Genomic DNA, 23915 nt, shown 5'->3' with positions numbered 1-23915 from the left:
GGTATATAACCATGGGAAACGGAAACATCTTCACACAAAGTCTGGCTCTTGAGTTTCATAACAGTATTATTTGTACTAGTTAAAAAGCGAACATAAATGTCCGTCAACCGAATAGGTAAGCAAATGTGCTACATCCATACAATGGAATATTATTTGACCATAATGGAGTACTGATTTAGGCTTCAGCATAGTTAAACCTTGAAAGCAGTATGCTAAAGGAAAGAAGGCAGTCACAAAGGACACATATCATATTGCTCCTTTCATATGAAATGTCCAGAGTAGGCCAATCCATAGAGATAGAAAGTAAATAAATGGCTGGCTAGGGCTGGGGGAATAAGGTGAATGTGGGGACCAGAGAATGACGAAGAGGTGGGGGGTTTTCTCTTGGGATGTTGAAAGTGTTCTAAAATTGTGGTAGTTGTTGCACAGCTCTGTGAGCCTCTGAACGGCACCCTTAAAGCTGGTGAATTGTATATCATGTGAATTATAGGTTTATAAAGCTGTTTAAAAAATAACCCTCATCACAAACAAAATGAGAACTGTACCATGACATAGGCATCTTCCGGCAAATGACAGAAGTTTTACTGTCGATGGTGGGATTGATGGAATGAAATGAAAAGACAACCTAAGGGATGGGAACCCATCCTGCAAACCTGCAGACCTGCAAACCTGCAGACCACAGGTGCTTTCAGTTTGCCTCGAGGTATTTTTCTGGAATGACAGATGCAGTGCTTCTTTAAGTGTGTGTGTGTGTGTGTGTGTGTGTGTGTGTGTGTGTGCAGTGCTTCTTTAAGTGTGTATGCATGCACGCGTGCATGCATGTGCACATGTGAGCTTTCCTGGGGGCAGTCAGTGGGTCATTTTTGAGTATGGAACATCAAATCTTCTAGGGCACTTGTCCCTAAGGCACTTTTGGCATCCAATTCCCCATGCAGGTTATTAGACATATTGCTAGAGGTTGTAACTTCCTTAAATCCAATTTGCATCATGATCAGTTTTAGTGTGCATTCTAGAACTCAGCGTGAAGTAATCCTAAGGGCCCTTAGCCCAAATTCGTTAGCATCTTATTTTTGAAAGTATAAATTTTTGTTTTTGCTGTACACTGCCTTGATTTTTACCTTGTCCTGATTATTTAGTCAGATGATTCTATTCATTTTTTAAATCATATAAGAGCTCATTATAAGGTTGAATTCATTTAATTAAGAAAAAAAAACCCATGAAGATAAAGAAAGTAAGGACAGAATACAGAGAGGAATAATAACGGAAAATATTTGTAATTCCATTAAAGAGACAAATAGCTATCCATTGACAGGTTTAGTGAAAAGAAATTAAAATAGGTTAATAGAAGCTAAATTGTATAAATGGTGTATACTTCGCCCCTTCTTACCAAGGAGTTGTGTTTTAAGTGTGGCTTTATAAGCTATTTGGAGCTTGAGAGGCATTTTCCTTTAGAAGTTGAGGCTCACGTCCAGACCACAAGAGTTCATTTAATCTGCATGTATCTCAAATACAAGACAAAGAATCCTATAAATGCTAATAAAATATATAACTGATTCATTTAACACATCTGTGTTAAGCCTGATTCTGTTCCTGGTGATGGCGATAGGTGCTTTTCTATGTTAGATACTGTTGGGGTTCCAAGTCCTCTCATTACAGTGGGATTGGGCTAATTAATTATTGTTCTCAATCAATATTTACTCAGCAATTGTTGTCGGCCTGACACTACACTATCTTGTTTCTGAAAATGCAGAGATAGGGTCTCTGCTCCCACTTTTTAGGAGCCATCAGTTGGGAGGGAGCATGTACAAGTAAAATTATTTTGATTAGTGCTTTCATATGGGGTAAGCACAGACATCAGGGGGAGCAAAAATAAGGGAAAGGCTCAGATTTGTCTTTTGGGGGTGGGGGAATAGATCCTGTACCAAATGAAGCCAGAAGCACTGAAGAATGAGGTTGAATTGATTGTGGAAGTTGGGGGCAGGCAGAGGTCCTTCTGGGCAAAGAGATGAAGTGTTGAGGATAAAGGAAGCAGGTAACAGGTTGGGAGCAATGGGAACAGGATGGGCAAGGTGGGGGTGGTGAAGAAAATGAGACCAGAGGCAGGTGCAGTAAAGAGGGCTGGCAGAGACCCTCTATGGGTCATCATTGTGGAGGTGGTAGTTGTAGCTGCGGGTGGTTTGCAGGAGGACCAAGTGTACTAAACATAGCGCTCAGGATGGAAACCTAAGGTCTGGTGCCAAGAGATGAGCAGGAAGGATCAGGGTCGGGGGATGAGAGGACATGAGGCTGCATTGTTGGGGAAGGCCAGGGAAAGAATGTCCTCAACAGTGTCACCTTCTGGGAGAGGGTAGTCAAGTAGAATTGAGAATCATCTGTTGTGTACAACAACAAGGGACTAGTCAATGCACTTCTTAGACACCTTTGTCTCCAAGCTACAAAGGCAGGTATTAGATGCTCTGAGAACACCATCCCTCCATTAGGTGCTTTTCAGGAGCGTGAGCTTTTTGCCCCTCCAGCCTAGTTCTGGCAGAAACCCTGTTCACAAGGTCCTTTCAGTTTTCTAGGATCTTTGTATTTGTGAAGTTTCCTCACTTCCGTGTGGTATCTCTAGACCCTAGAACTGGATATTATCCTGCAAATGGGCTTTTTTAATATTTTAAAATAAGAATTTTAGAAATGTGAGATTCCTGCATCTTAAAAAAATACTAATTTACCAATAAATCTTGTTGTGGGGGGAAGACTTCCATAGCTTACTAATACCAACATATGGTTTGGGACGTGTCCTCTAGAAATCAGATACGTGAAATTGGCTTTTATTTTCAACTGGTATTTTCAACATTAGCCTTAATGCAACTGCACAAACCCTTGTCCTAAATTCTAAAATCCAAAACATTGAACACTGGAATTATTTCACAAGGTTGGAGATGACTTGAACTGAAGTGAGGTTATTTAGAGACTTTACTCATCTCTCTTAGAGTGAATCTTCACATTTTAATTATTAATGTGTTTATTACAAGGTGTTGCCCCAGACTCTACTGGACTGTTAAATAATATATGGTATGTACACCATACTGGCTTTTTAAAATCCAAGAGAACCTGAATTCTGAAACATATCTAGCCCCAAGGGTTCCAGCAATGGTTCTGGCAGTCTCAATCCTGACCCATTTCAGCATTTCTGCTTTCTTAAATGAGCCTTCTTTTCCTGGCTATTCCATGGACTTCCACGCCGGGTGAGGGCCAGGGTCTATTTTTGTGCTGTATGTCTGGCTTTTTAAGTTTTTATTTTGATTCCAGTGAACATACAGTGTTATCTTAGTTTCAGGTGTACAATAGTGATTTGGCAATTCTGTGCATCACCCCATGCTCATCAGGGTAAGTGCAGGCCTTAATCCCCGTCACATATTCTACCCACCCCTCCACCTTCCTCCCTCTGGTAGCCATCAGTTCTCTATAATCAAGCATCTGCTTCTTGATTTCTCTCATTTTCCCCTTTGCTCATTTGTTTTGTTTCTTAAATTCCACATATGAGTGACGTCAGGCGGTATCTGTCTTCCTCTAACAGACTTATTCACTTAACGTTCTACTCTGTAGCTCCATCCATGTTGCTGCAAATGGCAAGATTTCTTTTTTTTTTTTTTTTGGATGAATAATGTTTCTTTGTATATATAGCACACCTCCTTTATCTGTTCATCTATTGATGGATGTCACTGTTTACCATTGTATGCTGGACCTGGCATGTCCTAGGGCCAGTTACTGTTTATTAAGCAGATAGACTTTTAAATAAATGAATTTTTTCCATTCTCTCTCTCTCTCTTTTTTTCTCTATATCCTGCTTCTAGGTGTGGCCTTAGCTCCATTCTGCAGTCTCTGAACATGATGTAGGTAGGGACTTTCCAGGGTCCAAGTACAGCCAGTAGCATCCTCTTGCAGGCAACTCTGATGGGTAGGTTTTGCTGTTTGGAGTGAGGTTTGCAGATTCTGAGACCACACCCAAGCTTATCAGGCAAGTGTGCCACAGCCAGTGACTATCCTCTGCTTCGGGTAATGAGGGAAAGTTTGTAATAGTTTGTGTCCCATGGTTTTTTTCAAACCTACCTACTATGGATAAGCAGGGACTCTGCTTTGATTTTCATTTGTTCTTTGTCATTTTGGTTTTGAGGCCCAGACTCAAACTATTTCATAATTTCCTGGCACCTGGGGAATGGAACACCTGTTATTTGTACATAACTTTGTATTTACCAAGTAAAATAATGTGATGGAGGGAATACAAACTTGGTAATCAGAGTGAGCACATTACTTAACTGTTGGGGATCTCAGTAACTTCTGTCAGGTTAGGATACCATAGCTGTCCTCCAAGGGTATTATATGTTTTAAATGGGATATTATATGTAATGTACATCAGAATGTTTAATAAATGTTGCTTAGAGTCCTTCTTTGCCTATAAATAATTGCTTTTGTTCCTCACAGTAACCTTAAAAAGGTTTCCATTTGTATAGGAAAAATGGAAGCTCAGAGAAGTTAAGTACCAATGGCAAGTCACACAGCTAACAAGTGGCAGAACCTAAAACTTGGGTCTTTTTGTTCTAAACACTTGGCCCTTTACTTCTGTTCTTCTTCAGTGAAGGAAAATATTTCTGGAAGTAAAGGAAAATTTGGATAGAATTCAAGTTAAGTCAGCCAATTCTTTCCGTATGCTGACAGTGTCAAGGGGCTTGTGCTCCATTTTGGGGCTGTCAAGGCCTAAAGCAGACTCTTCTTCTAGTAACTCCTGGTATTTTGGGGATAAGGCATAAGACAGTGTGGTCGATATGAGTGATGTGCTGTGGAAACAGAGAACAGTCTTGATACTTGTGACCACTGAATTCTTACAGAATCATAAATTTGTTTTGTGCCGAGAGGGCCCTAAAAGATGAGCTGATTCCTATTAGGTGTGCTATGTGTGTATTTAGGTTCAGGGGAGCAGCCCCAGCTACGTGTGAGGGGTCAAGGACATATAATCTGATTGGAGAAATCAGGCTAAGTGAATAAAATATTAATAAGGATTTAAATAGCTAGCCCAGAGAGAAGACCTATCACAAAGCAGTACATACTTATTTGCTTAATGAATTATGCAGACAGCGTTTATTGTAGGAATTCAGGGGAGAGGGATAAAAAGTTCCTTGGCCAAGATGTCCTAGTTATGTGTTGGAAGAAGCAAATCTAGAATGGAGATCCCTTCACTATCACCTATAATACTCTTCACCCTTTATTACTGTATTAGTCACGGTCCTTCTGGGTGCAGGTGACGGAAAATTTGAAAGGGGCTTAAACACACACACATGCACACAGTTGCTTAATGTTCAATATTTTCAGAATTGTTGTTGATGTCCAGGTTTTTAGTTGTTTCACATGTGAGGCTAAATTTAGTGCTTGTTATTTCACCGCGATTAAAGGCAGATATCCCTTTGATGAACCCTTAATAATTGAAAGGTTGACCTTGGTTTCTTCTCAGAATTTTTTTTTTAACATGGAAAGTTCAATCTCTTGGCATTTCATTTCTTGGCTTTCCAACACATGCCCTTCATTTATTTTTCTTGTCTTATAGTGCTTTTGAGACCTCTAGTACAGAATTGCAAGGAAGTGATAACATCGAGTGTTCTTGTCTTTTATTGTCTCTAAGGAACGTTAAAGTTTACTATTGAGTGTGATGCATGATAGATTTTCTTTTTCAGGTGGAGAAAACTTCCTTCTATTCCAAGTTACTGAGAATAATTGTCATGAATGGGTGTTGAAACCTATTTAGATTTTCCACATCTGTCGAGATGATTATAAGTTTTTCATCTTTAATCTATTAATGTGGTTAAGCATATTTAAGAGATCTTCATGATACTTAACCTTCTTTGCATGTCTGTTATAAATTCTTATTCTCAATGTATTTGCTTTTGATATAAATTTTGTTTGCTACTTAGTTTACAATGTTTGCAACTAGCGCTGTGTGAAATTGAACTACTACATAAATTCCCTGATTTGAGTTTATAGCTATCCTTAAAAAGTGAGATATATATGTATATATATATATATATGTATATACATATATATATATGAAGTCTTTCCTTCTAGAATGGTTTATATAAAAGAGCAGTTACCTATTCACTGAAAGTTGGAAAATTGACACAAAACCATTTGGATATGATATGTACTTTTTGAATTTTTTTCTACGTGTTACTTCTTCAGCAGTTACCAGCTTATATTTGTTCTTTTTAAAATTGTTTAAACTGGAGTGCCTGGGTGGCTCAGAGGGTTAAAGCCTCTGCCTTTGGCTCTGGTCATGATCCCAGGACCCTGGGATTGAGCCCCACATCAGGCTCTCTGCTCAGCATGGAGCCTGCTTCCTCCCCTTTCTCTGCCTGCCTCTCTGCCTGCTTGTGATCTCTGTCTGTCAAATAAATACATAAAATCTTAAAAAAAATTGTTTAAACTTATTTGTGTTCTCTTGTGATTTTCAAGTGTCCATTATATCTATAAATGTATTCTTCGTCTTAACCTTTAAGATTTTGGCTTATCTTTAAGAGATTGTCTTCATCTTCCCTAGTTCCAATGTTGTCGTCTTCGTAGTAACATTTTTATTAACATCTACTTTTTAGTTTTTTATTTCTCCCATGTACTTTGCTTCGGTTTAAACTGTTGATCAATAACGTCTTGAATTGACCATTTATCATATTAATTTTCCAGTCTTTTTCTTTATTTCTAATATATACCCTAAATGAATCCATAAATTTCTTTTAAGTACCACTTTAAATATATCCCACAAATGTATGATATGTGATGTGTTCATTATTTTTCAGTTATAAATATTTTATCATTCCAATTAGAGTTTCTTCTTTGACCCATCAATTATTTAAAAATGTGGATTCTGGTTTCCAAAAGGCATTTTTATAATTTCTAAAAAGTCTTTTATTTCTAACTGTATTGAGATTAGAATGTGTGTGGTATAATTATATTTTTGAGGCTTCCTCTGTGGCCTAATACATGGCCAATTCTTGTAAATCTTCCACATATTTAAATCACTGTGTGTTCTTAGATTGTTTTCTATCTCACCTCAAGATAGTTTAATACCTTTTGTTTATTATAGTCTGTGTGTTTGCAGGTTAGCTCATCTTTAGAAGGGCTATGTTTGTGCTTGGTGAAGGGTGTAATCCTGTGTTCACTGGTTAATGGAAATATTCCTATAGCGCAATTTTACACTTGCTTCTGCTGGGTTCTCCTTGATTTCATAAGTGCTCACCCATTTCCCTTATTAATTTCTTACTTTCAGATGTCTGTGTTGGGCTGGTACTATATCTCTGTGAGAGGTAGACTTAATGTTTTTACTTCTCATAGAATAATTTTTTCTCATTCACAGCCCCAATGGGTAGTAACCTTCCTTGCTACTTCTCTAGGTCCAAACTTTTAGCTGAAATTTATGAGTGCCCTTTTCATAGAAAGGGCAGCCTCTATTAAAGAGTAGTAGCTTTATGCTAGGGTCTTAGATCCAGACTTGCATAAATCCAAGTGTGTTAATATCCTAGATATCAGCCAAACAAGTTGTTTACACCTCTGGGGTAGTACCAAGTATTTTTCTAATTTTATCAGCATTTCTATGAGTTTGTAGCAGGAGAGGTTTTATATGGCTTCAGACTTCCAAAAGCTGGTCTGATTTTTAAAGATGAATGAACCGAAATTCACCCAAGATCACCCTGTTGGGAAGCGTCAGAGCTGGGATGAAAACCTGTGCATGACTTGCTTCTCTTTGGTATTCTTCCCACTTGGCATTTGCCTTCATGGTATTTGTGATAGTTACTCGTATGCATCACTTGATTCTGCCACAGGTGCCAAAATAGTGGCTCAAATACTATTCTGGGTGTATCTGGGAGGATGTTTCTGGAGGAGATTAATATTTGAATTGGTAGACTGAGTAAAGTAAACTGCCCTCCCTAATGGGGTGGGCCTCACCCAATCTATTGAAGACCTGAATAGCACAGAAAAGCTCAGTAAAAGAGAACTTTGCCTAACTGCTTGAAAAAGCATTGATCTTCATCTGATCTTGAACTAGAATGTACACCATTGTCTCTCCTTGTTCGCAGGCTTTCACTGGGTCTCCTGGGTCTCCAGCTTGCCAATTACAGATCTTGGAACTTCTCAGCCTCCATAATTACATGAGCCAATACCTTATAATAAATAAATATAAATCATATTATCTCCCCTATTGGTTCTGTTTCTCTGAATAACCTGGCTAATACACTCTTATACTAATTTTAAATTCATTTGTTTATTCCTTATTGAAGGATTTGATTTATTGCTTTTTTACTTCTAATGTTTTTAGATTTTATTTATTTACTTGACAGAGAGAGAGAGAGATCACAAGTAGGCAGAGAGGCAGGCAGAGAGAAAGGGGGAAGCAGGCTCCCTGCTGAACAGAGAGCGCTATGCAGGGCTCGATCCCAGGACCCTGAGACCATGACCTGACCAGAAGGGAGACGCTTAACTGACTGAGCCACCCAGGCGACATGGCTGTGTTTTCTCCTAACAATATGTTAGGCACTAAGGGGATAGAGAAGAGAAGAATGAATTAAGACCACAAATTCCTTGAACACGTTGGAGGAATCACAACTACATAAACCCATTTAGAAAATGTAAGTAAGATAAATAACAGAAGGTAAGCTCTACATGGCAGTTAAGAATATGGATGAAACAAGCGACATTATTATACCCAGGGCAATATTTCCAATTCAGTGGTGCTTAGCTTGTTCAGGTGGTTCAATGCTGAAAATTGACGTGATTTTTGTGGTACCCCATGTAATTTTCATGTATTTATTTTCTTCATGAAGCAGGACTCATTTTGTCAGTGGAAAATATGACTAGATGATGTAAACCATGTTACAGTCATAGTCATGAGTATTGCATATCCAAGACAAATCAACTAAGAAAGAAACATAAATAGCTACTCCATTTCTTTGTTACATTTTTTTTTTATCTGCTCATGCATGTCAGCTTATGTGATAAGAGGCACCCAAGGGGCAGAAACTTTATGGGAAAAGTCAAACATTTGGAAAAATTTCCATTAACTTTCCCACAAATGGAGAGAAGTTGTTCGTTATCTGATATCAGTGGCATCACTGAGGGCTGCTCTTCTACTATATGCGTACCACCCCTGAATATATGATGTATGAATTGTGTGACTTTTATTGGAATCTGCCTTTTATTTTTCTTCTTAAAAAGCTCTTACTTAGCCAAGTGAACATTTTCAGCCTATTTCTTTCCAGTTATCATATATTTGGATATATTTACTGAAGATTTGGTACTGAGGAGAGTTTGAGATTGCCTTTTAGAAACTATCTCTGTAGCTTGACAGGGCTGTATTGCAAGATAAAACAAAACTTTGGGAACTGCCTCGAGAATGATTTGCAGCATGGGATGGAAAGATGAGTGAATGCACTTAATAGCTAGAATTTCAAAAACTCACAACACCTGCACATCTCAAGATCTGTTTATTATCTCTCTCAGCCTTGGCTACCCATCCCAGGCCCTTCATTTTAGTATCCATGGCAATGGAATTTGTTTTTTGTCTTCCTAATCAGAACATTTGTAAATCAAAATGTCGATTCACATTTGCTTGTGAAGATTCATTGGCGTGATAGAAAAGTGTTGGGGGTTGGGGAAGAGAAAGCAAGAGCAAACAGTCTGGTTTTATGTTTTCTCTGCATGTGCAGAAATTTAATTATCAGGTCACCACAGTTCTCAGCAGAGTAAATTGTAGTCTTGGCCATTAATTTGTATGTAAATGCCACTATAGCAGGAAAACAACACAACACTTGGGTCCCATCAAGGAATCCCCTTGTTGGAGGCATGCATATTAGAGAGCAGAGCCAAAAAGAGTCAGGAGGTTAACAGTTTAGCACTTGCTCTTCCGCAGGTGAACCCTGTTGCAGTGATGAACCTGAAAGTGATTGTCAAAGCCAAGTGTTCGGGAAACATTTGTAGTTGAGAGAGTCAGATAATGAGAAATGAGGGCCTGGTGAGTACAGATACAGGTCTGTTCAGAATACTGCCTATTATAGTGCAGCCTTTGTGTGATCTCCATAGCCTGAGCCAATCACCCCACCCCTGATGCTTTCAGGATGCTTCCTCTCTTATCTGGGATGAGCTTGGCCTGGTGGGGGAAGAGAAGTGAGTTACTTTCTGTTTTAGCACACAGTTCCATTATTAGTGGATTCCTTTGATCTTATGATTCCTGTGTTCTGTTGGGTTTGTTTCAGTTTTACTTTTAGTCTTAGCTCTCAGGTAGATCTGTCTGGAGTTTTAATGGAATACCTGGGGTCTCTAACTTGGCCAGATTCAAACTCCTGACTCCTTTTGAAATAGGCTGCAGCCAAAATGTCTGCTCAGATTTTTTAGCTCTCTAGCTGTTTCTTGGATTCCTCCCCCCACCCCACTCCCCACTCCATGCATTCATATTCCACATTTCAACCAAGTGTTTGCTAAGTTCAAATGGAGGCTTTGGAGTTCTTTTTCTGTGGTTTCCTCCTTTCTGGAGTTTCCACCTGTATTTCCAGCTGCCCTGAATTCTGTCCTCTGATACTGTAAGTCAATAAGCCTTCTGTGTCTGCCAGAGTCCTAGATCCCCTATGCTTCATAGACTTGGTGGAACTCTTAGCAGAAAAGCAATGTAATCATGGAAGTTTCCTTCTTTCAAAAGTTGGATCCTGGGTAGCTCAGTGGGTTAAGCCGCTGCCTTCGGCTCAGGTCGTGATCTCAGGGTCCTGGGATCGAGTCCTGCATTGGGCTCTCTGCTCAGCAGGGAGCCTGCTTCCTCCTCTCTCTCTCTGCCTGCCTCTCTGCCTACTTGTGATCTCTCTCTGTCAAATAAATAAATAAAATCTTAAAAAAAAAAAAAAAGTTGGATCCTCTCCAGATTGTCCCTGCTCTTGCTTACTAGTTGACTTAAAAAAATTTTTTTTTCACGAGTTTATGGTTGTTATTCATAGGTGAGTTAAAATCACTTATTCGGCTGTTAATGAAACTGGAATCTTCACTATTGTATGTTTTCCCTACTCTAGTGATCCGTAACTAGTTTTAATAAAAGATTTTCTTTTTGACTCACTCATATATAAGTGTTGCAAGTGCCATCATTTTGTGCATATAGGAAATGGAGTTGTCAAAATATCTTGCACAAGGTACAGGGTAGCAAGAGCCAGTGGGCACAGGAGGACCTGGTGCTGGTCTTTCCTCTGCCACTAATTAGCTATTTGGCTTTAGGCGAATCCCTTAAGTAGCCTCAGACACAGTGTCTGTTCAGTAGAATGAGGGAGTGGGGTTATATCGCTGTTTTTCGAACTTTTAAAAAGTGTCAGGATTCCTATTCTTTTCCCAACAAAATCCTACAAAAATGTAAATAATATTAGAGCAAAACAGCCCTGCCTCTACAGGCTGCACTGCCCAACCCGCCCCATGCAGCCACCCATATGTCCAAAGGCCTTGAAGCTCCTTTTAGAACCCTAGACTTTTCACAAAACATAGTCTGAAAAATACCCCTAACGCTGGATAATAAATAAAAATCTTTTCCTCTCCTGCCTGAATCCAATAATGGCTGGATCGTGCTTCTAGAAACGTGGTCACTTTCTTAGGATCTGAAACGGGCAGTTGTCTCATGTGACCTCCCTACTCCTTTTTCACTGTAACCAACTAACTGTTAGCCAGCCACCCTGGACAGACGTTTACTGTGGGTATTTGAGAAATCTAGTATATAAGGGATTTCCTGCAACTGTAGCTAAAAGTAGCACCCAGGTACCGCACCACTGAGCACAACCCGCCCCGACCTGTCTCCTCTTCCCATGCATAAGATGTGAGCAGCACCTTCTTCCACCTAATTGCTCCTATGTGGGTGGGAACAAATTAATAAGCTCAGAGCTTCACTGATCATTTATAAATTCTAACTCCATCTGTGAAATAGCAGCAGACAGGCTTAAGAAATCCTCCCCTTGTATCACCAGTTGGTGGTTTTGTTGCCTTAAAAGAAATAAGAAAATGAGCAGGTGTTGGGCACTGCCTACAGCCAGACAGCATTGCCAACTCTGACAGAGCACCCCACCTCCAGGCTTGGGAAAAAGGATAGTGAGGTAAAGAAGGTAACAATTCACATTACCGGCTTACCTCCTCCTCGCCCAGCCCTTGTTTCTTCCACCTTTCCCCTGCAACAACCCTATGATGAGTTTTCAAGTAGACCCTGCAAGAACAGGCACATTATTTCCTTTGCATATAAGTGCAAGCCTTCATAAAAGGGCTTCCAATAAGGGCACTGCCATGATAGGAGACAATAATGATATTAATAATAATAATAATAGAAACATTTTTGAGCATATCATATACCAGGCATGGGCTAAGTGGTTTATTTCATTTATTTTTTAAAAAGATTTCATTTATTTATTTGAGAGAGAGCACAAGCAGGGAGAGTGGCAGAGGGAGAGGGAGAAGCAAGCTCAGTCCTAGACCCTTGGGATCATGACTCAAGCCGAAGGTGGACGCTTAACTAACTGAGCCACCCAGGTGCATTTTATTTCATTTATTTGTCTCAACAACATTAAGAAGTAAGGAATCTCAAAATAAGGACACCAGAGTTCAGAGAGAGTAAGGAACTTGTTTGGGTCTCAAACTAGCAAACGGAAGATCTCAAATTCAGAGCTAGGCTGCTGGGCTCCAGATTCCACACTCTTAACCACTCTAGTCTTGACCGACGTACTTGACAGGCTGTTTCTGTGGCTCTGGGGCCCCACCTTCTTTACTTAAATGTGTGACATAAAGATAGCATTGCTCTGTCCCTTCCTACTTGAACTAGGAAAAAAAAAATCATTACAAATTAGAGGGAGGAACATTCTGACTCCATTGTAGCAGGGATTCAAGTTCTGATGGGTCTCCAGTCAGCGCTCTCTACCTTTTCAAGATATGATCTTCTTGCCAGTTCAAGAAGCCCGCGGTACCCCCTCTACAGTGTGCGAACAAAGGGATGAAGCTGGGTGGCCAAGCATCAGAAGGTTTGCAAAAGAGTCTGCCTTCTCTTTGGTGGTGGATATTTGGGTTCTATCAATGGTCCTTCTGTGTTCTGGTCTGAGTGAAATGAACAATCTCAACTTTAAGATGTATCCACATCCACGGTAATTGTGCAATTTTTCCCCCTATTATTTTAGCAAGCTAATTGGATGAAGGGGTGAAGACCTGAATACAAATTCCCACTGTGTTATTACCCAGGACTTAGCTTGAAAGGGGTTTAAACTTGGTATTTATATGATGTTTCAGAAAGTACTATCTTATCTCTGAAAGAAGTGTCACAACTGAGATGAGACTTTGTGATTTTCAAAAATTTAAGTTGAATGAAATCCAGGTCAGCTATTTAGTTGTGGACATAGACTTATTACAAGGCAAGTAGCAGGAATCTTTTTTTTTTTTAAAGATTTTATTTATTTATTTGACAGACAGAGAGATCACAAGCAGGCAGAGAGGCAGGCAGAGAGAGAGGAAGGGAAGCAGGCTCCCCGCTGGACAGAGAGCCCAACTCGGGGCTCGATCCCAGGACCCTGGAACCATGACCCGAGCTGAAGGCAGAGGCTTTAACCCACTGAGTCACCCGGGCACCCCACAGGAATCTTTTAAAAAGATGTTTATAGTGATGCCTGAGTGCCTTAGTTAAGTGTCTGCCTTTGGCTCAGGTCATGATCCTGGGTCTGAGGATGGAGTACCATGTTAGGATCCTTGCTCAGCAAAGAACCTGCTTCTCCCTCTCCCTCTGCCTGCTGCTCCCCCTGCGTGTGCTCTCTCTTTCTCTGTATTAAATAAATAAAAGAAAGTCTAAAAAAATGCTTATAAAAATTCTTTCCAGCTCAAACTATGTGATTTTGTGTTCTTAGTGATAAAACAGAGTTGTGTAGATTTTGACCAGGATTTAAGAATGATTTTTTTTTCCTTGAGGCAGCAGATGGTAGAGGGAGCGTTATGTTCATTTACACTGACTTTGGAGCAATACAGCTTGGGTTTGAATCTTGGTTCCACTACTACTGTTAGGACCATGGCAAATTACTAGCCTCACTTTGTCTCAGTTTTTCCATCCACAAAATGGGTTTAGGTTATTGTAAAGAGTAAATAAGTTAAAATAGGTAAAGTTCTAGAATAGTGCCTGTACATGGTACGTGCTGTATATGCAATTGCTTTTATCATTGTAATAGTGCCACTAGTGACTTATGTTGCTGCTGAGTGCTTTTTAGGGAGGGATGGCAAGTTTCATTTTTAAATGGAGAATTCCCTGAAGTCCTTGGGGAGTGAGGCCTAGAATAGGACGTGCAGTTTTTATTTATAATCCCATGAGGGGCAATAGGCCAGTTATACCGCAGCGTGCTGTATGTATTCACTCACTCCATCATGGGCTCACTGCTGGTCTCCTCTCACAAAGCAAGCAACCTCCTGGAAGATTTCAGGGTGGAAGTGCAGAGTACCCTCACCTCACTCTGAAAAGTAAACTAGATATGGCTCTAGTGTCCTCACCCGATAGTGTTTGATGATATGCTCATGGGCTAAAAACACAGGTTCAGTGTTCAAGTCCCATTTTGTTACTTTGCTAATGTTGTTGCTGAGGGCAATCTACTTAACTTTCTGTGCCTCTGTTTTCCATCTCTGTGATGGGACTAATAATGATCCTGACTGCATGGTGTTGCTGTGAGGATTAAATGAGATAATATATGCAAAGTCCCAAGAAGGTATCTGGAATGTTTAGTGAAATGGAAATCTTTCTTCTGTGGATGATCAGTGACTCACTGGGGGAAAACAAACAAACAAAAACAAAACAATAACAACAAAAAAACCCACCTCTCAGGGATCCTATAATGGTAAATTAATGAATTCTAAAAAATTAGTGAATTCCAACTATTGATTTTATAGATTAGGAAATATCCAGTCACTCAATTTGAGATTGATAACTATGACTACTTACATTTTAAAATTTGACCTAGTAATATAAATGGAATGGAATCTTACACTTAGAATTCCAATGAATGCTTCATCCCCCATGCTTATATCCCCCTAATTCCTTTTCAGGTGCTCAGCTGGTCCTGTGCTCTAATGGTGAAGGGAGTTTAATTTTGCTCCATTGGCCCCTGGATCTCTCCCTTATGTGATGGTCTGTCTTACAACAGGTGCTTTGCACGGCATATTGAGACATGGGAAGACAGCCTCTTGTGATGGTTTTCTGTTGGGGTGGTTTTTTAGGATTAGTGGGATATCTCATGTCTTCTGACAATTGGCTTTTCAGGTCTTACTGGTGCTGGTCACAGCCACCACAACTGAGTGAGCTGACAGTGATGTACTCTTGTATTCTTAAATCAGCTGCTCCATAAAAGAGAAAAACAGATCCAGTATTGACGTTTATTGGGTAGGAAGTTTGGAGTCAGAAAACTTAGATCTAGAGAAGACCTGGGAAATGATCCAGACATTAGAAATGATCCGGACAGGTTAAGAGATTTGACCGCAGGGGCTGAGCTAGTTGATGTGAGTATTCAGAATTCAGAAGGGTTCTTTCTAGTGCCTCTCTCCGGCTCTTCAGAATAATAATTAGAAACATGGCCTCTCGAGACAGCTACCTTGATTCAAAACTCAATTCTACCCTTTATTGGGAGTATGATCTTCAACCAGTTGTAGACTTTTCTTTCGATTTTCTCACTTGGAAAATGAGAACAATAATGGGTCTTTAATGAGATAATATGTGTAAGGCACTTAGGACAGTTTCTGGCACATAAAAAAGCAAAAAGTATTTATCATTATTACTAATCTTCTAAACAAACTCAGGAATATCAACTCTTAAATAAGACAGAAAGTAGATATTTTGACCTGGCTGATATTTAACGTATTTTCTCTCACTTTAAAAATGTATTTATAATTTCTTCTTAGCTTCTGGCTCAGTAGTAATCTTCAGGACCCATCTGTGAATTAATAACCATATTCTTCCCAAGAATTATGTATGACTTTTGGATGGGAGGGGCAAATTTAAAAAAATAATAATAATTTCCCACTGGAGCTCCAGGGTAACTCAGTCAGTTAAGTGTCTGACTCTTGACTCTGGCTCAGATCTCAGGATTGTGAGATCGAGCTCTGTGTCTGCCTCCATGCTGGGTGTTGAGCCTGCTTAAGATTCTCTCTCTCTCTTCCTCTCTCCCATCCCTCCCAACGCTCTCTTGCTCACTCACTCTGAAAAAAAAAATCCCCATTATTTATCATTTCCAGTTTACTTTCAGCAAATATTTACAGAGTAGCCTGCTGTGTGCCTGACATGGAGATAGGGCCTGGAGGGAAGCGAAGGTGGGTGGTCCACTGTGTCTCTTACTCTCCTGTTATGTACAGATTGGGTGGAATGGTTGGAAATTAAATAGGTGAATCTGTCACAAAGTTGGAGGGAACATTGATAGGGCAGGGCTGAGAGCTATTTTGCTGCTCATGGGAAGAGCAGTGAACCTGATTTAAGGGGTCAGTGAAAGGCTGTCTCTAGAAGTGATATCTATACTGAGTCCTCATGATGAACCGGATTCTTGACTAGTCTAGACAGGTGTGGGGGCAAAGGGAAAACATTCCAGGCACAGGGAACACTGGGTGAGTGTGTGTTAGTGCAGAGGGTGGGCGGCGCTCAGGTTTGGGAGAAAACACTGGATCTTCACCAATTTCTTCAAGATTTAACAAGCTTTTGTTAAGCACTTACTATGCAATGGACATTGTTTTACATAATGGAGAGACATCAGATAACAAAACTGGTGATTTCTTTATTTTCATGGAGGTCATGGGGGAGAAGAGAGGAATAGAAATATTTTGAAGAAAATTGCTTAAGGTAGGACAATGAAGAAGAGTTTAGGATGAAGTGACCATGGAGCTGACACTTCAGTGGTGAGAGGAGCCAGCCAGGAAAACACCAGGGGCTGGAGGGTTCTGGGCAGAAGGAACAACAAAGGCAAAGAACTCAAAGGGAAGAACCGTCTTGGCTTGTTGGAGAAACTGAAAGTGCCAGTGAGCGGATACGAGGAAAGTAGTACAAATAACTGAAAGGGTGTTGGGTTTGGGTTGTTGGTGCTGATAAAGGCATTAGAACATTATAATATAAACTAGTTCTGTTTTGCTTAAATTACATATACTACTGTGGGTGTTTCTTCAAAACTAGGACACTTTTGGAAGTTCTCAGTTGCAAGTATGCCTTCTCTGGGATGGGGCTTAGCTCTTTGTGTTTTAATAACAGAGATGAGACTAAGAGCATATTTTCTGTCATCATTGTCAAATGTCCTGTTCCCACTAATAAGCACATGTCCCTAACAACAAATCAGTAGGGCTGCCCTTCTCAACTAAAGGTCTTATTATGTCAGGAGTTGTCCTGATGGTTCCTCCTGAGTTCCAGCTATGTATTTCTACTTGCCTACATAAGCTTTCTTTTCCTGTTTTATTCCTTTGGACTCAAATTTGTGTTTCAAAAAATGCTTTAAAATCTTTCTGTCTGGGTTGGGCCTGCTTTATCCAGACTAATCATTCATGTTCTTCTATGTTCTTCTATTTCTCCGGGTTATCAATCTCTGTATTCTTGTGAGCCCCACATGAGACTCATGGCTCTTGTTTGCTCCCAGTTAACAGCTTTGGCGATGATGAAGAGCCATGCACATCTTCTGACAGTGATGAAGAGGTGATCAAACAATTTGAGATTTCTGTGTCCCGGTCCCAGAGTTTCCATTCAGAAGCATCTGAGAAAGGAAAGCAGGTGGGCTTGGAGCAGAAATCAAAATTCAGCCACCTGCTCTCTACCCATGAGGAGGATAACACAGAAGTATCTGCCTGTGAAGGTATTCTTTGCATGAAACCCTTTCTTTATCTAGAGCAGGGATGGACAGTGGTAAGAACACCTTTGAGTCAATCATTATACTTGTATCTGAGAGCCCAGAGAGGAAAAGAAAATGGGGCAAGAACTAGAGGCTGGAACAGGGTAAAGGGTCTTTTCAAACCTAACAAAGGGGGTGTCATATAGGGAACTGGGAGAAGGAATGGATAAGAAGTACCAAAATCTTGACCCCTGATTTGTGAGACCCCCTCCTTCCTTAGAGCTTATCATTTTGTATATTTTGAACACTAATGGCTAGAATTAGCATGGTATTTATTAAGCTTTATAAAATCTTAATCTCCTCTGATAAATATAAACATTTCACATAGCTGTTTGCTGACATTGAGATTCTGCGCCTTTTCTCTCACTTGGAATCAGAGTCTATTTTCTATCTATCTGTATAACCTCAGACAATTTTTGAAATCTTTCTTTTAATAGTTCATATTATTAAAGCCACAGGCATGTTTTACCTTTCAAATAAAAACATGTGTTACAGTAATATTGAATAACCCTTTTCAAACAGCACATACCTTGAACATCTGCTCTCATTCCCTGTGGTTTCTGGCCACCCCCACCCCTATCCCCATCCTCTGCCCCACAGGAGAATTGCTTGCTGAGCAAGAGCAAGGTCTTATGCCATTTTCCAGCATCTTCAGACTGAATACCTTCCCCAGTGGTACAGTACTCTGAGGTAGAGTAAACCTAGCTTGTGGCTCATTATGGTAGGTAGGTCTTGTTAAGAGTCCTCCCTCCACACCACTCACACAAAATAACCTGGAAAAAGAACAGTAAATTATTTCTTAGTGCTTTCCCCAGTGAAGGTCAGGCATCTCTCTGACTTTTTTATGCCTGGAACCCTAGTAAGCACAGGATATTGAAACAGGGAAGAGTCTGTGAATCATATTAGGTAGAAAGCTAGAAGAAATGTCACACTGCCCGCTTTCGTGACCTGGTCTAAATGACCTGAGCTCTCTAATCTTTTTCTTCTTTCCCTTGGATACATGGTCAGTCAAACCAAGAGGGGCATAGTTGTAGTCTTCCATAGTTTCCATTATGGAACTATTCTTCCATAGTTGTAGTCTTTCCATTTTTTGCAACACTTAGTAATAAATAGAGAAAAAGGAGAGTCCGAGATTGAGAGAAGGTAACAGAGAAGAAATGTCTGGCTTGACAAGGTGAATGAGGCAGTCCAAAAAATAATAAAATAAAAATTTAAAGAAAGAGGATATCCAGAGAGAACCTTATTTATTTGTCAGCAGAAACATAACAATTTGCTCTCTGTCGTGTAATCGTACTTATTGATACAGGCCAACATAGCATATTTTATTGCTGTTCCTATTAACCCAAGGTAAATGACCACCATATTGTATCAGTAGCTCCTGACCTCTGCCATTCACTCACCACTCTCCTGTTTTTTCTTTCACTGGTGTTCCATGATAGTGTTCCTCCCTCTCCACTGCAAGGGCAAATGATTGCTAATGAAAGTTAATGGCAGTTGATTCCCCAGGAGCAGTTCCATGCATTCTAAAGCTAATGGCCCCATTTCCCCAAAGCCCAAATGTCTAGTTTCTGATTTATACAAATGGCCCATGTTCTGAGAGTTCTGACAACAACTCTAACCCTCACCCCTTCTGGAATTAGCAATAACTTTATTCATAACTGGTGATTCTGAAAAACTTGACAGAGTGACAGGAAAGATCACATTTCTTTCCTCTATTGGAGGGGGCAAAAAGCACAGTGCACTGGATAAATTACCTATAGATCCTGAAGAAAATTAGCAGGATTTCACAGGATAACTGTGTGCTAAATTTTAGGTTATCAAATGCCATGAAAATGTTAATGTCATTTTTATGGCATGATATTTTTTGTTCTGTGTCATTTCTTTTTGTTCATCTTTAGGTTTATGAATTTGTTTTCAGCAGTAAAGAATAAGGAAGAGATTAAGCATGCATCCCAGAGAGGAATTGTGAGGGTTTTTTTGCCGGCCCTCCATCTACTTAATCTTTTTTTCCCACTCTACCTTAAATATGATTTTTTAAGAAAAAATTTAATTGTAGACAATTCTTCCACTTTCAAAATGTTGGAACAGGGAAAGTAAAGGTCCAAATCCAAGTAAAATCTGAACCATGAGTGAGTTATTGGTAGGTTATCTCATGTTTCATCAAGTGGGATCCTTCATTCTAGATGGAGTGGGGTTATTAGACCAAGCAAACTCTATCTTCATATCCCTGGCCAGTTCTCTCTTCACCTTTGTCTGATGTAGCATAGCTGTGCAGTAACTGTCTCTGCATCCCCAGGAATGCCAAAGAGGGTTTGTGTTAAGTGATCCAGATTAGACGCTGCGTATCAGGTCTTTAGGTCTGAAAAGTGGGCTGGAGAAGAGTAGTCCACTTATCAGGGCATTTGTTTGTTTGTTTGTTTAATTGGTTTTGAACAGAGCATTATTTTTGCTTACGAAATCTGTAGTTCTTAGGATGTTTCACAAAAACTAGACATTGCAATCCTGATATCATTGAAAACAGTTCAACTGTCCCTGGAATCTGTGCTCAGTTTTGTTTGGAATGGAGTATCAGTTAGGATTTTATATATATCAAGGTGACATTGAGGTGCCTGGCTGGCTCAGTTGGTAGAGCATTCAACTCCCGATCTTGGGGTCATGAGTTTGAACCCCAAGTAAACGACTTTGTGTCCAGGGATGCCTCAAGTTTCCTCTTAAGGCTTTCAGTGGACTAATTACATAGAATAATCTCCTTTACTTGAAGTCAAATGCGTAAGGGCCTTAGTCACATCTACAAAATACTTCACAGTGTTTCCTCAATTAGTGTTTGATTGATTAATTGAGGTTTATAGCTTGGCCAAACTGACACATAAAACTGACCATTGTAGATGGTGGGCAAAAGTGTTTGTATGTGGGTGGTAGTGGGGAAGTGTGTGGGAGTGTAAAATAAAGTAACTGGATAATAGCGTTATACCATGTCAAAGTGGGATATGGACTAAAAAGTGCTAAAATCTTTCTGTTAAAATAAATATGGTTTGTATGACATAACTATGGCCTATAATTTCTAAGAAGCTAGGATACATTACCCTGACAACAGGCAATTACTTTTCTGTATGTGTTTAAGGTGACACGATCTTCTTTAACTTATAGGATGGGAAGATTGCCTTATGTAATGGTGAATCCCCTTTCTTTTCCTCTGCCTCGTGACTTATACCCCAGCTTTGCTTTTCTAATTCATCCCTTGCTTGTCTGTCAAGGAAAATGGTTTGTTACATTAATATAGTTCTTATGTTTTTCAGTTATGAATAGCTTTTCAAGGCTTAATGTAGCTTTTGAAAATTCCCTTATTACTGATCTAGGTATTATCACCGTAGGAGTTAAAGTCATGAGACAATTTTATGGGGGTAATTTCTTGGCAAAGTTAGATTTTGTGCTGAAATCCTGCTGGGTGCTGCACACGTTGATGGATGACCCACTGTTTAATAGGACATTTTAGTGTTCATGGATATGAGGAATGGATGTGCTAATTAGAGCCTTAGAAGAAAATTCTGCTTTATGTTGTAGGGTTTTGCATATGGAATATCCCTTGTTCTATCATTTTCTGTGGCCTTTTTAAAGTATGTTTGCCAAATAACTGAATGTGTGAATGTAAAAATGTCATGGTGTCCAATGAAAGTGTTTCCAAGGGGCCTGAACTGAATTTTTAAGAATTACAAGGCAGTAAGGGGAACTTCTCAGTGGTTTGCCATGGTTTTGGAAAAATCCCAAATTAGGAGTCTGAAATTGTGCTCTGAGTACCAATCTGCCTAAATATGTTTTTGTATAGTCTGCATAGGGTAATAATGTATTTTTTAAGATTGCGTGTTTACTGCAGGTAGGTAATAAACTGCTGGTAAACCACTGTCGCCACTACTCCGTATAGATGCACACCTGGCTGCTTCAGAAATTTGTTAACCTGCCTCGCCTTGAAAGTTAGGGGGAGAGTTTCACGAAACCCATTGGTGGATAAAGACTAGGAAGCATAGATATGTGGCCAAGGAGCTTATGTTCTGGCTGAGGCTTTAAGACCAACAGTAGAAACACTTGCTACCATACAGTATAAATAAGAGCTGAATTCATGATCTAGACTTTGTCATCCCACTCACTTGTCCTGTCTGTATCTCTAATTTCTCTTATCCTGGAGATGAAAGAGAGAATAAGTCCTCGGCTACTTTCTGGATGTGGGAGGAAAGTCAGGACGAAAGCTATTGCTTGGTCGAAGACCCTGCCCATTTTCCTTTACTGGCTGAGGGTAACTTAGACTTTAAAGGAGAGGAAGGAGATGCATAGGTAAGGGAGGGCTGATAGGGAAGGTAGAATAACACTAAAGTCTGAGAAAAATACTGAGTCCAAGAAGTGAGGATAGATTCAGGAGATGTTGGGCTTTGGCTGGACAAGAAGGAGAGGGCAGGAGTGGGGGTTTGAGGGCCACAGAGGACAGAAATACACAACTAGGGTTTTCATGACCCCATGAGACCACAGGTGATAGTAACATGGAGGCAGTAGAAAATGGAGTTTTCTGGGTTGGATGAGGCCAGTTTCGGCCAGACAAGGAAGCAAGGCCAATATTTATGGAAAACCTAGTGACTGCTAGGAGGCTCTTATTTCATGAGTTTATAATGATTCTCTAATGGCTTTTATCCTCGTTATATCAATAAGGAAACAAAGGTTTGGACAGTTCAAATATTGTATAAATTCTTAATGCAGAGCTAGGATTTAAATCCAGATCATCTGAATCCAAGTCCAGTGTTCCTTCCATGGATCAAGTAGAGAACTTTTTACTTGAAAGAACCACTGAAGCCTTTCAAAGGGAAGATAAGATGGTGAAGGTGGAAGAGAGAAAGAAAAATAGTTGAGTCAGGACACAATATGATCTCCGTAGATTGTTGTTCTTGCTTTCTAGATCTATCCCCAAGGTCTGTGGCCATTAGTTCCAACAAAGTGCTAATGTGTTTATTTTATCCTTTTAATATTAGGACACATCCTTCATACTCATATCACTAGAAAGCATTAAACCTTCTTATACCACATTTAATGAACTAATGGTCTTTTTGGTTATATAGACCTAGTTTATCCACCACGTGGATGCAATTATGTTTCTGCAGGTGTTATTTGATGGGTTTTGCTTTTGAGGTCTTGATTTATGTTGTTGCTACTACTCAATTTCTCTAGGTAAAAAGGTGGAAAGTAATAGTACATTTGAATTAGTCTCCTTATTGCAAATTTAGATTTGGATGGACCCAGCCAGCTGAATTATTCTGAGAATCTGTCCTACGGTGAAGATGATCCCGTTTCTGCCCCTTCCCAGTCCCCATGTGAGGTGGGGAACACCGGGCACCATGGTGCATCTCCCCAAGACACCAAAGTGCCTCACAGCCTCAGTCGCCAGTCTACAGAAGGCAGCTTGGAATTGGAGACAGCCTTTAATAACCGGGGGTTTGAAGACTCTTATGCTACAGACAGCTCCTCCATGTGGAGCCCAGAGGCAAGTTACTTGTTTTCGTTCTTTCCTTTGCTTGAGCGTTGTGTGCTCTCTGGTGAGTTCTTGCTTTCCTCTTGCTCCCCATGCCTCAAGAAAAGAAATTTCTCTGAAAAGGATACATCACCTTGAAAAACAAAGGCCTAAAGAGCCTTTATTCAAAATAAATTTTTTTTTTTGGATGACCACATCACAGCCCCTATGTGTACCAATAAAAGAGGGTATACAATAAAAGAATCACAAATACATTTCTATCAAAATGGGGGGAGGAAAGAGTGGTGGTGGAATGGACCCAGCAACAATTATACTTCTTGTTTATATAAAAGAGTTTTTAGTTCTTCAGGGAAGATTTTTAGTTCCTTCATGGTTTCAATTAAGTGGAGTCTATTTTTATTTGCCCCAAATCTTGAGTTACAGTTACTTGAATAAAAGAATTATTTGAAAATTAAAATACAATGGCCCTCCCAGTGAAACAATGCAAGATATTATGATGAAGA

General features: G+C 39.8%; 1 protein-coding gene across 1 annotated transcript in view; it reads left to right on the top strand.

Annotated features, from left to right (window-relative positions):
* The window catches only part of SYT16 (synaptotagmin 16), a 102127-nt gene that overhangs the window by 52682 nt on the left and 25530 nt on the right, over positions 1 to 23915 (top strand). The window contains exons 2-3 of the mRNA XM_044230728.1: positions 17655 to 17867; positions 23168 to 23424. Of these exons, the coding sequence (XP_044086663.1) occupies positions 17655 to 17867; positions 23168 to 23424 (470 nt within the window). The remainder of the gene's footprint in view (positions 1 to 17654; positions 17868 to 23167; positions 23425 to 23915) is intronic.

Source organism: Neovison vison, chromosome 13 (genome assembly GCF_020171115.1).
Source record: "Neovison vison isolate M4711 chromosome 13, ASM_NN_V1, whole genome shotgun sequence".
Lineage (NCBI taxonomy): Eukaryota > Metazoa > Chordata > Mammalia > Carnivora > Mustelidae > Neogale > Neogale vison.
This window is presented reverse-complemented; position numbering and strand designations above follow the sequence as displayed.